The sequence below is a fragment of the Perognathus longimembris genome, chromosome 22, assembly GCF_023159225.1.
Source record: "Perognathus longimembris pacificus isolate PPM17 chromosome 22, ASM2315922v1, whole genome shotgun sequence".
Classification (NCBI taxonomy): domain Eukaryota; kingdom Metazoa; phylum Chordata; class Mammalia; order Rodentia; family Heteromyidae; genus Perognathus; species Perognathus longimembris.
In genome coordinates, this window is record NC_063182.1 from 6,716,984 (window position 1) to 6,729,541 (window position 12,558).

Here is a 12,558-nt window from a genome sequence, read left to right on the forward strand (position 1 = left end):
TGCATGTATCAACATTTTGTTCCTTTCTATGTGTCATTTATCAGTTGACAGGCGTGAATTAGATTGTATGTACATCTTGGTTTTTATTTGTGATGCTTCTGCTATGAACATTTTCTTACTTGGGGGGAGGTACTTGGGGCCTTGCTCCATGCTCCAATGCTAAGTTTTTGCATGGACTGACTGTGAAACTCAGTCTTCCCAATCTCTACCATGCCCTTTTCTAGTTATTCTGACTGTTTTAACATCATGTGCATGGTTTATGTATACAGTTTGTTATTTTGAGCCTACTTGTCTTTGAGGTAAATATTTTTTCTTTCGTGTGTATACGTGGGGGCAGCGTCATGGGGCTTGAACACAGGGCTTGGATACTGTTCTTGAGCTTTTTTGCTCGAGGATAGTGCTCTACCACTTGAGCCACAGCTCCACTTGCAGTTATTTGGTGGTTAATTGGAGATGAATCTCAAGGACTTTTCTGCCTAAGCTGGATTGGACTGTGATCTTCAGATCTCAGCCTCCTGAATAGCTAGGATTACAGGCATGAGCCACCAGTACCTGAAATATATTTATTATAGACAGCATAATGTTTATTTTTAAATTGTTTATTAATGTACTTAATCATCTACTTAAGTTACATCACTTATGGTAAAGGTAATTATGATATGTTAGGACAAAAGTTTGCCATTTTAGTATTTGTCATTTGCCTATTGCTGCTTTCTTACTCTTCTGTGGGCTGTTGGAATATGTACGGTGAGTTTTTTTGTTGTTACTGTTTTTGTTGTTGTTATATGTGGGTGTTTATTTAATGAAAATGGTTTTCTATTCCTACCTGTCCAATACCTTCAACTTGCTTACTCAACTACTGCTGTTTTTTTTTTATTTTTTTAATCTCCTCACTTTAAAAAAAAAAATCACTTTTGGGCCAGGAGTGTGGCCTTGTGGTACAGTGCTTACTTAGCATGCAGGAAACCCTGGGTTCAATTCCTTGGAACCACGTACACAGAAAAAGCTGGAAGTGGTGCAGTGGCTCAAGTGGTAGAGTGGTAGCCTTGATTAAAAAAAAAACTCAAGAATGGTGCTCAGGCCCCGAGTTTAAGTCCCAGGACTGGAAAAAAAATGAACAAATAAGAAATCACTTTTTATTGTGCCTTTTCTTACATGCCTTTTACCCTTGTTTTTGTTTTTTAAGGCAAGGTCTTTAAGTAGCCCAGGCTATCCTGGAACTCCATATGTGTAGCACAAGCAGTGTTTGTGCTTTGAACCTTGTGCCTCAGACTCCTGAGTGCTGGGATTGCAGGTGTATATTTCTGACTTCTTTGAGCATTTTTTAATATTCCGTTTTGATTTATTTATAGTATTACTTTTTTAGCTGCTGCTCTTATAATAGACATGCATAATTTTATTTCAGTCTTATGCTATCAGTGTTTTGATAATTTTTATGAAATGTAGAAACCTTATTTCTATTTAATATTCTCTGTTGAAAAGCAACCAGTTTAGTAAGTTTTTGATTTTCCTTTCAGAGCTTTTTCCATAGCTCCCAGTTCTAAAACGGTGACACCAAGTTACACTATAAGAAAAATTATGTTACAATTATATCTGCTCCTAATCGTTCCTATTTCCTTCTTTTTTTTTTTTGTACTTAACATCCTAAGACCCAATATCAACCATGTCTAGTGAATATTACTGTAGTATTAGCTGCTGAGGGAGTGGTATAATAAAATATTTTATTCATGCCTTTAAAGTTCAAAATCGGGTGAGACAAAGTATACACAGTATAAAGTAATGCAAGCTTTAAAAATAACAAGATAATACTCATGAAAAGCCACAAAAATGGAACAATTATTGGATACGTTTTAGATAGCTAATACCATGAATATTAGCTTAATCAAAGCAGAGAGTGAATACCTTTAACAAGGAAGACTTCATGGAAAGGTCTGAATATACTGCTTTGGATAATCTAGGAAGAGTAGAAGGAAATAAGTATTATACCTTCTATGTTTTCACTAAGGTGATACTTGAACATTGGGATCCTACTGGGAATGTTATGCCATGGGGTTTGCAAAGATAAATAGCAAAGCCCTTATAGAGGAAAGAAGACTATATACTTCTAGCAATATCCGTGAGAGGACATGCTATATAGAGGTATTAAATTCACTGGGGATTAAGAGAGATTATAGGCAGTTAGAGAAAGTTAGAAAAATTTTATATAGAGGAAATCAAGTTCATGATGGAGCTTAAGAAAGAATTTTTCATAGACAAAAGGATAACAGTGGAAGCCTGTGGAAAAAGGGGTTAGCAAGCTACTCTTCATTGATTGACTATTTTGAATATTTTTGTGAATAAAGTTTTACTAGAACACAATATTTTTATTGTCTTCTGCTGTATTCAGGCTACAGTGACAGGGTTAAGAAATTGGGACAGGCCATCTAGCCTCCACCGCCTAAATATTATCTGGTTCTTTACAGAATGTTTTCTAATCCCTATAAAGATATAATATATAAGTAGGAAAGCATTATTGGTAACTATTAAAGAAATGAAAATGATTGTCTAGTGGGGGCAGTCAGTAATAAAATAGAAGAGTGGCTAAAGAGATTAGAAAAATACAATGAGGAGACCATTATAATGGAGAGGAGATGAAGGGCCATTTTGGCTGGAAAATAGTTCAGTAAGGCAGGGGTGGCTTATCCTTAATCATGTGTTTATGATCTTTTCCCTCACTAGCCAAGAAGGATCAGGAAGGTGGAGAAGAAAAGAAATCTGTGCAAAAGAAAAAAGTAAAAGAGTTAAAAGTGTTGGATTCAAAGACAGCCCAGAATCTTTGTGAGTAACTCTGCAGTCCTATTTGAAATGTGAAGGAATTGTTCTCCAATAACTTAATTCTGTTGAGTATGTATACACCATAGAGTATTACCTAAGTATAAAGAAAAATGGAATAATGTCATTTGTAGGAATTCGGATGGAATTAAAGAACATGATGTGAAGCAGAATAAGCCAAGGTTAAAGAGCCAATACTGCATGGACATCAGTGGGTCACCTCTGTAATCCTAGCTACTCAGGAGGCTGAGATCTAAGGATCACAGTTCAAAGTCATCCTCAGCCTAGGCAGGAAAGTCTATGAGAGTCTTATCTTGGATTAACCACAACAAGGCTGGAAGTGGAGCTATGGCTCAAGTGGTAGAGCACTAGCCTTGAGCACAAAGGTTCAGGGACAGTGCCTAGGCCCTGAGTTCAAGCCCTAGTGCTCCCCCCACCCCTAAAAGGCCAAATAACATGTTTTTGATTGTTTATGGAAGCTAGAAGTAAAAGATATACATATTCATGGACATAGATATAGATCTTTACACCTATATACATAAATAAACACATACATTGTATATGTATACATAGAATCTGATTCTCACTATAGGGACTGTTTAGGAGAATAAGGACAAGAGGAGAGGAGGGTGAGTAATTTCGAACATTGAATTTATGTCTGAGGATAGCACAAGGAATCTTAAGCTGGACAGGGACAAAGAAAGCAATAGAGAAGGTTAGTCTGATTAAAATATAATAAGTGCATGTCTGAAATACCATGGTGATACCCTTTGGTATACACAATAAAATGAATGATAGGAAAGCAAAACCGTCTCTTTTGAGCTGGGGAAAAGTACCAGTAGGAGAGGGAGGGTTAATGTAGAGGATGAATGTAGATGAATATGATCAAAGTTTGTGTTTGTGAAAACAGGACAATGAAATTTGTTGAGAAGGTTTAAGAAGTGGGTGGGTAGGGAAGACACATTGATGGGGGGTAAACTTGATCAGGATGCAGTCAATGTGTGTTAGAAATATTGCAGTGAAGCCTCTTTCGTACAACAAATGTCTGCTGATAAAAAAGTAATAAAAATGAAGATAAAACAAATGAATAATAGAAGAAACAACAGTAAAAGAGTTTTAAAGTGTTGGATTCAAGCAGGCCCCAATAGCTCACTCCTATAATCCTAGTTACTCAGGAGCTTGAGATCCAAAGGATCAAGGCTCAAAGTCAGCTCAAACAGAAAAGTTCATGAGACTCCATCTCCAGAATAACAATCAAAAAGTCAAATTGGAAGCATGGCTCAAGGTAGAGTGCCAACTGAGCAAGCTTGAGGCCCTGAGTTCAAACCCCTATACCAGTGGGGGGTGGGGGTGGGGCTCAAAGATAACCCATAATCTTGAGTAACTGAGAATTTAATTCTTTTGTGTTTAAGGCCCCTCAATATAAAACTTCCATTTGTTGAATTCTTGTTCTGTGCCAGGCAGCATAGCAGTGTGAGTTTCCAGCATCTGGTTTAATCCTTTTGGAGGCACTGCAGGTTATATCAAGGAATTTGCCTGATCATAGAGCTTGTAGGAAACTTCATTTCACAGCCGTTACTCTTTCTAAGGCAGCCACAAAAAATCTACCACAGGTATTGAAGCCACTTGTGATCAGTAATGCAGATACTAGATTAGCTTCAATTAAATTAAATGTACTCTGCAGTTTAGAATAAATGAAGCAAGTTCTATGCTTCACAAAATGGGATAGTAGCTCCAGAAAGTTCTTCTCTTTTGAACTTGCTACATCTATATTCAGAACTCTGATAGAAAATTTCAGGTCAGAAATGTCCCTACAAAATTGATATAACTAATATTTATTGGTAGTCAGAGGAATGGCTTCTTTTTGTTGCTCATTTCAACTGTTTACTTACTGTATGCTGAGTAATGGAGATTTAAATTCTTGTTCAACCAAAAATTGAGGGATGTGCACACTCAAGGCATGTTTTCCTAAACATGAAAAGGTATATATTTCTGAACACTCAAAATATTATAATGTAGTTACTGTCCTCATCTCTCCAAATGAGAAAACTGAAGTTCAAATGTTGTGACTTGGGCAAAGTGACACTGACCTAGTGAAAAAAACAGTAAGCATTATTCTTGACTATATAATATTAGATTACTTATTATCAACAAATATTATTATTAAAAAGTGTCTGTGGATGAGTCCTTTTATGGAGACTAAAAAGTTTTAGTTCCTCTTCCCAGGAAAGGAATATCTCTAGAAATAAAAACATGAGCAGTTATTGTTTTAAAAATGGTGAAAGACCCATGATATAGTATGTTATTATTCCCAATAGAGTGATCTCCATATGGAAAACCAAATGAAAAAAATTTAGAGCTCACACATGTAATGCTAGCTACTCAGGAGGCTGCTGAGTATCATAGTTCGAAGCCAGCCCAGGCAGGAAAGTCCGTGAGATTCTTACCTCCAATTAACTACCAGAAAACTGGAAGTGGCACTGTGGCTTAAAGTGGTAGAGTACTAGCCTTGAGCAAAAAGAGCTCAGGAATAGGGCCAGGGCCCTGAGTTCAAGCCCCACTACCAACCAAAAGAAGAAAGAAACAGTAATTGAGTTAGAGTAGGATGGCCTGGGGAAGTAGAATCTGTGATTCAACGTGACTTGAGTGTCTGCTATTTAGATATAGTTATTATCCTCTTGGACCATGGCGCTGGTGGCTCACGTCTATAATCCTAGCTACTCAGGAGGGCGAGATCTGAGGATCCAGGTTCCAAAGCCAGCCCAGGCAGGAAAGTCCATGTGACTCTTTATCTCAAATTAACCACCAGAAAAACAGGAAGTGGTGCTGTGGCTCAAGTGGTAGAGCACTAACCTTGAGCTCAAGAGCTCAGGGACAGGGGCTGGGAATATGGCCTAGTGGCAAGAGTGCTTGTCATGTACATGAAGCCCTGGGTTTGATTCCTGAGCACCACATATATAGAAAACGGCCAGAAGTGGCGCTGTGGCTCAGGTGGCAGAGTGCTAGCTTTGAGCAAAAAGAAGCCAGGGACAGTGCTCAGGCCCTGAGTCTAAGGCCCAGGACTGGCAAAAAAAAAAAAAAAAAAAAAAAGAGCTCAGGGACAGTGCCCAGGCCCAAAGGTCAAGCCCCATGACTGACAAAAAATAATAATAGTAATAATAATAATAGCACAGATCTCTGAGTGCTCTAATAGAGTTGTGCTAGAACATTCAAACACCTGCAGAAAGGCTGGTGTAAAATGAGTTGAAAAAATTAAGAAATTAACTAAAGAGATGTGGGATCATGAGATGTGAAATATAATATTTTGCAGTTCCAGAACTGCAAGTTGATGAGTATAGCTGAGTAAAGGTAGAAAAGTTATTGATTAAAAACTTAATCCAGAAAAGTGTTATAATCCTATATAATTTTTAGGAAGGCTGCTTTGGCAATGGTTTTTTAGTCTGGATCACTGGGCAGGAAAAAGACTAGACAGAAATTTTGTTATTGTTTTGAAGTAGGTGAGGTAATCAGAGCCTTAAAAGGGAGTAAGGATGCAAAGGAAGGCACAGGATAAGAAAGGATACAGAATTAATGGGGCTCAGTATTGTGGGATAAAGGACGTGACTGTAGATCTCTCTCCTTCCCCTCTTCCTCCCTTCCCTCTCACCCTTTCCCCCCCCCCCCCCCCCCCCCGGTTCCTTTCCCCTTGAAAAGCAGTACCACTTGCTAGTAACTAGTAAAATTCACCAAGAATGGATTCTTTCCCTATGGTGTCTAGCAGATATGGGTAAGAGATGGCAGGGTTGAAGCTGACATATACCCTCTCAGTAGATGCCATCTTTTCAGTATATCAGTCAAAAAATAACCATTTATAAATGGAATTAAATAAATGATTACATTTTCAGAATGTTATACAGTGAAGACAAGAAAGATGTTGATAGTAAGACAAGGTCATTGGGTAAGGGCCATTAAGAGTGTTGTGTTTTGGTGCTGGTTCTGGGGCTTGAACTCAGGGCCTGGATGCTGTCCCTGAGCCTTTGTGCTCAAGGCTGATGCTCTATCACTTGAGCAATGGCTCCACTTCCAGGTTTTTTGGGGGGTGGGTGGGGGTGGTAGTTAATTGGAGATAAGTCTTCCAGACTTTCCTGCCCAAACTAGCTTCCAACTTCAATCCTCAGATCTCAGCCTTCTGAGTAGCTAGGATTATAGACATGAGCTGTTAGCACCTGGCTAAGTTGTTGTTGTTATTGTTGTTTTAAGATGGGAGAGAATTAGCTGAGCACTTGTAGCTCATACCTGTAATCCTACCTGCTCAGGAGGCTGAGACCTAAGGATCGTGGTTTGAAGCCAGCCCAGGGGGAAAAGTCCAGGTGACGCTTATCTCATTAATCAGCAGAAAGCTGAAAGGGAAGGTGTGGCTCTAATGGTAGTCTTGAGCAAAAAAAGCCAAGTTGAGAGTACAGACAAAGCCCCCAAGTTCCAAGCCCCAGCACTCGAATTTTAAAAAAACAAAACAAATTTAAAACACACACACAGAGATACAAGTTGACTGTGAGTGTGCAGAAGTGCTGTAGAGCCATCAAGTATGAGAGAAGGATGAGTACATAGGGTGTGTGTATATGCAAGTATATGCTGTTAAACTTAGAAGGGCTGGCACAGCTTTCTTCTGTTCTGATTCCAGAACAGTCCTTCTCTAAGCCTCGTCCAGTCTCTAGCTAAGAGCCCTCAATGCTCAATTTTTAATAGACATAGAATTTGAGCAAGGATTTGACAAATGGCTTAAGTTATTTTCAGTGAAGAAAAGTAGGACCTCACTTCACTGAAAGAGTAAGTGGTGGGACAATTGGAAGAGTGGGAGCTGCCAAGAAGAGGGGGGAGAGTAGTGTGGGGTGCTTGGAGTGATACCATTGCAAATGCAGAGGCTATTGCATGTATCAGCCCAGAGGTATGAATAGAGAAATGAGACAGCTGAGCTAGGGAGAGCGGGAGGAGCAGGAAGCAAGAGCAGTAGGGGTCTAGCCATAATAATGGTAATGGGAGTCATGGTCATCAGGAGCAAATAAAGTGAGAGACTGTGAGGTCAACATCAGGCAGAACACAAGAGTAGATGGGTGATCAGGAGCCTGGAAAGAGGGCTCCTGACAAGGTCAGAGAGTTAGAGATTAGAAAGCTTGAGAGCTTGGAAGGACAGGATGTGTTTGTTAGGGGATGGGATGTGGCAGTTTAGGAATGAGTAGGTCAAGGCAAAGGCGGCTTTGATGATGGAGTCATAGGGCTGGGGAACTAAAATAGAGTGGGGCGAGTGTCTTTGATGTATATAGATAGAGAAGACCAAAGACTTCCCGTGTGACAAAGGCAAGGAATCGTGATGTTGTGGGATGTGGAGTGTGGACAGTCTGTTCCAGACAAATGTCTGTTGTGTGATATAAATGTGGTAATCAGTGAGAGAGCTTAAATGCTGGACTCGGGAGCTTGGGTCTTACGTACCTAGGCAGAGTGGTTTTCACTCTTGGGAAGATTATCTAGTAGCATAGGCTTGTAGGATAGGTTGGGAGCAGGGAGAGACTGAGAAAGACATGGTTTTTATCTCATTTTCCGGCAGCAATCTTTTTGGGTTCCTTCCGCATGCCCTATCAAGAGATTAAGAATGTCATCCTGGAGGTGAATGAGGCTGTCCTGACAGAGTCTATGATCCAGGTAAGGAGCCAGAGGGTTCTATGAGCTGGCTCTTCTGCACAATGGTACATCAGCCATACCTCCTTCCTCCCTGTTTAGGTAGGCCGTAAGCTTATTGTTGACTTGTAAATGCTAGTTTTGGAGAAGCTGCTCTTTGTCTGGTAATCAGGTTTATGTTACATATTACATAAGCCCCATCATCTCACTAGTCCTGCAATCCCACCTATGGCTACCCCAAGTTCTTTTCATAGTGGTCCTTGGGCCAGAGGGAGGGGAGCTAGCAAGAGTCACAGTCAGCTGGCTGGAGCGAGCTGATCCCTCTCATAAACACCCATTCTCTCTTTCAGAACCTCATTAAGCAGATGCCAGAGCCAGAGCAGTTGAAAATGCTCTCTGAGCTGAAGGATGAATATGAGGACTTGGCTGAGTCAGAGCAGTTTGGTGTAGTGGTAAGGCCTGTAGCAGTCAACTCCGCAGCTCCCTTGTTCCCCTCCTCCCTGGAGAGGAGCCTAGACACTTGCTCCTTGCCTCTTGTCTGTTTTGAACATATCTTTGTCTTCTCCCTTCTCCCAGAGGAGACTCAGTCTGTATCTTTTTCTGACCTCTATTAGCCGTAATGGAACTGTTTGTCTTCCCCACTAGATGGGCACGGTTCCCCGTCTGCGGCCTCGCCTCAATGCTATCCTCTTCAAGCTACAATTCAATGAGCAAGTGGAGAACATCAAGCCAGAAATCGTCTCTGTCACTGCGGCTTGTGAGGAGTTGCGCAAGAGCGAGAATTTCTCCAGCCTCCTGGAGATTACCCTGCTTGTTGGAAACTATATGAATGCTGGCTCCAGGAATGCTGGTGCTTTTGGCTTCAATATCAGCTTCCTCTGTAAGGTGAACCTTTGGGTTAGAACCAAGAGACCAGTGGGAAGGCTACAGGCTGCTGTGAGCTTTGCGATGGCCTAAGGGGATCTTAGGCAAGCCAGAACTAACGATTTCCTCTTCCGCCCCAAGCTTCGGGACACCAAGTCTGCAGATCAGAAGATGACGCTGTTGCACTTCTTGGCTGAGTTGTGTGAGAATGACCATCCTGAGGTCCTCAAGTTTCCTGATGAGCTCGCCCACGTGGAGAAAGCCAGTCGAGGTGAGGCAGGTTCCAATGAAGCTAGAAAGTGGTTCAGAACCCCTGAAGTCTCTGCACAGGTGAAGGGTACAGAGCTTAAATCACTTTCAGTTGAGACCATTTTAAGTGGGGTAATGGAGGGCTTAGGCATGGTCCACAAGGCTCAAGGAGGGGAGTGTAAGATTGAAGCGGTCTCTGTGTGTACAAATGGAAGTACTCTTAAAAAGAATGGGAAAGGCAAGTGTTTTCAGTTTAGATCCATAGTTTCCATTGCACAGGCTGGGTTAGCAAACATCAGGCCTCAGTGTCTTGGAAGTGGACAGAACATTTAGTAGAAATAGGACAGCTTTCTGCCCTGTTTCTGTAACTCCCCTCCCCTCTCTATATATCCTTCCTCCAAAACCCTATTCTCAAAAATTAAGTGAGATAAAAATCTCAGGGGATTTCTCAAATTTCTTTAAAATTAAAGCCTGTCTTCTGTTCTTAGTACTGTACACTGTGTGAAGGCTAGAAGTTCATTTAGCAAATAATTACAGTTTTCCTGCAAAGATAGAAACATAAATGTGTGAAACGGCTACAGCAGAGTTGCATATGAGAACTAAAGTGCCTAAGTACCAGGATGTGTAGACAGACTAGAGAGTGAAGCTAAGGGATCTTGAGGCTGGAACTTCCAATAAGCTCTTGCTGTCCACATTTATGTTTCCTGTAGTTTCTGCTGAAAACTTGCAAAAAAACTTAGATCAGATGAAGAAACAAATTTCTGATGTGGAACGTGATATTCAGAATTTCCCAGCTGCCACAGAAGAAAAAGACAAGTTTGTTGAAAAAATGACTATATCCTTTCTTAAACCAAAACAGTTGCTCCCTGGGGAGGGAAAAAAGAGAGAAAGAAAAAACAAAACAAAAAACCCAAAAGCATCCTTTAAGGGGAAAGGTTAGATTATAGCAATGTTTGTTTTTCTCTTTATTTTTTTTCATTAAATACATACATGGTCCCTGAGAGCATTCTCATCATTGTAGAAGTGAAAGCAAACTATGCAGATAAATTAAAAACACCCCCCACTTGATTCTTCTACTCTGTGCTATTGCAATTACACACTTTCTCCTCCTCCTTTGCACAGGTAACCTGCCTCTGATTTTTACACAAAAATGGCACTGTGTAGCTTTTTGCAGACTATATCTTAGCCATGTTTCCACAGTAGTCTGCACAATAGCCTTTTTTTTTTTAAGTTGCCACTTCCCATTCTATAGGTTTACCATTCCACTCTTCTGGATACTTAGAGAGCTTCTGTGGTTTGTCAGCATGATCGATGTTATTGAATATCTTGTGTGTTGGTGTGTGCGTCTTTGGGTAATTCTCTGGGCTTGGGGAGTAGGTGCGTGCTTCTTGGTCTTGCTTCTTTACTCTGGCTGCACAGCTTTGTGAAGGATGCACAGGAACAGTATAACAAGCTGAGGATGATGCACTCTAACATGGAGACTCTGTATAAGGAGCTAGGCGACTACTTTGTCTTTGATCCCAAGAAGTTGACTGTGGAAGAATTCTTCATGGATCTGCACAATTTTAGGAATATGTTTTTGGTGAGCAAGGGCTGTTTGCTGAATTTCCACAGGATTTCTGTTAGTTGGTGTTGGCTGTTCCCATGTCTTGTTCCTTCTTCCCCCAACTCCAGCAAGCAGTCAAGGAGAACCAGAAGCGACGGGAGACAGAAGAAAAGATGCGAAGAGCAAAGCTAGCCAAGGAGAAGGCAGAGAAGGAGAGACTGGAGAAGCAACAGAAGAGAGAGCAGCTCATAGATATGAATGCAGGTAAGAAAAGGCAGAATGACCAATGAATTGAGAAAGGAATGTTTGGAAGACTTCTCTAAGATCCAGAGGCAGAGAGAATATCTTAAGTTTGAGCTTCGTTCCTGGCAATTGATTTTTGGCGAGCTTTCCACTGAGCAGCTGATGCTGGATTTTAACTTCAGTTCACTTACTTGCACATTTCAATTTTCCTTTCCTTTGCTGGTTTCACATTATACCTCACCTCTCTTGGAAGTTAATGTTACTATAACTTATACTCTTCCCTCTGCCCATCCAAAGCCTCCTCTGTCCTGTTCTCAGTTGCTCCATTAAATCTTTTTGGTTCTTTTCCCAAAAGTGTTTTTCTGACTCTTTCTACCTTTTAATAGTGGTGTCCCCTCCCTTTTGGTTTATTTTTGTAAGTACAATGTTTCTAGACCTCAGCGGAATTGCACATACCTATAAGATCCTAAAGGGACAGCTTCTGGAAAGGAATAGAGAGCTGGCTGTCCTCTCTTTACTGCAGCAGTCTCTTATTTCACTACCAGAAGCATGTCTTTGTTGAACCATATGGTCTCAATTACTGGACCTCTTGTTTCCTGTCTCTGCGTTTTTTCCTGCTGTAGATTCCCTGCCCCCTCTCCTTGCAGGCAGCGGAAATACAGCTAATACAGCATATGTTGCTGATGGCACTGAGCTGAACTCGAGGGGCCATGTGCCTTCTGCAAGGAAATGTTTCTCAGTCTGTTAAAAATCCTAGTGCTTGCTTGCTTTGCTGAGCACAAGCAGCAAGAGCTATTCTAACATCTCTTACTACACTTTGCTGCAAAGTAGTACTGTCAGTTGAGTGTAAATAGCAAACTTGTTCCAAGAATGTCATTAAAGGTCACACTAAGTATCCTTCACCTTCCCATTCAATCCGGTCTTTTGTTTTAACTGGCTAGGGTGCCCTAGGAAAGATGGAATCTTGACATATGGGGTGAGGACCACACCCTGCCAACAGGTGGCGTAGTGGGCCCAGACCGTGTCCTGTTCATAGTACTTGGATCAAGCAAGTGAGGTTGGAATGTAGGTCAACCACACTGGTAATATTCAGACAGCAGGTGGCGCTAGGAGCAATGAGCCCTTCTTGCAGCTGGCAGCCAACCTGCTCCTTGGGATTTCACAGTTTCAGATTTCACTATCCTGAGCTGTTA

General features: G+C 41.1%; 1 protein-coding gene across 2 annotated transcripts in view; it reads left to right on the forward strand.

Annotated features, from left to right (window-relative positions):
• Diaph1 (diaphanous related formin 1) overlaps positions 1–12,558 on the forward strand; it is a 96,097-nt gene that overhangs the window by 73,378 nt on the left and 10,161 nt on the right. For both annotated transcript variants that reach the window (XM_048331015.1, XM_048331014.1), the window contains 8 exons: positions 2,719–2,817; positions 8,393–8,487; positions 8,814–8,915; positions 9,109–9,348; positions 9,469–9,598; positions 10,287–10,411; positions 10,994–11,158; positions 11,251–11,386. In XM_048331015.1, coding sequence (XP_048186972.1) covers positions 2,719–2,817; positions 8,393–8,487; positions 8,814–8,915; positions 9,109–9,348; positions 9,469–9,598; positions 10,287–10,411; positions 10,994–11,158; positions 11,251–11,386 — 1,092 coding nt within the window. The remainder of the gene's footprint in view (positions 1–2,718; positions 2,818–8,392; positions 8,488–8,813; positions 8,916–9,108; positions 9,349–9,468; positions 9,599–10,286; positions 10,412–10,993; positions 11,159–11,250; positions 11,387–12,558) is intronic.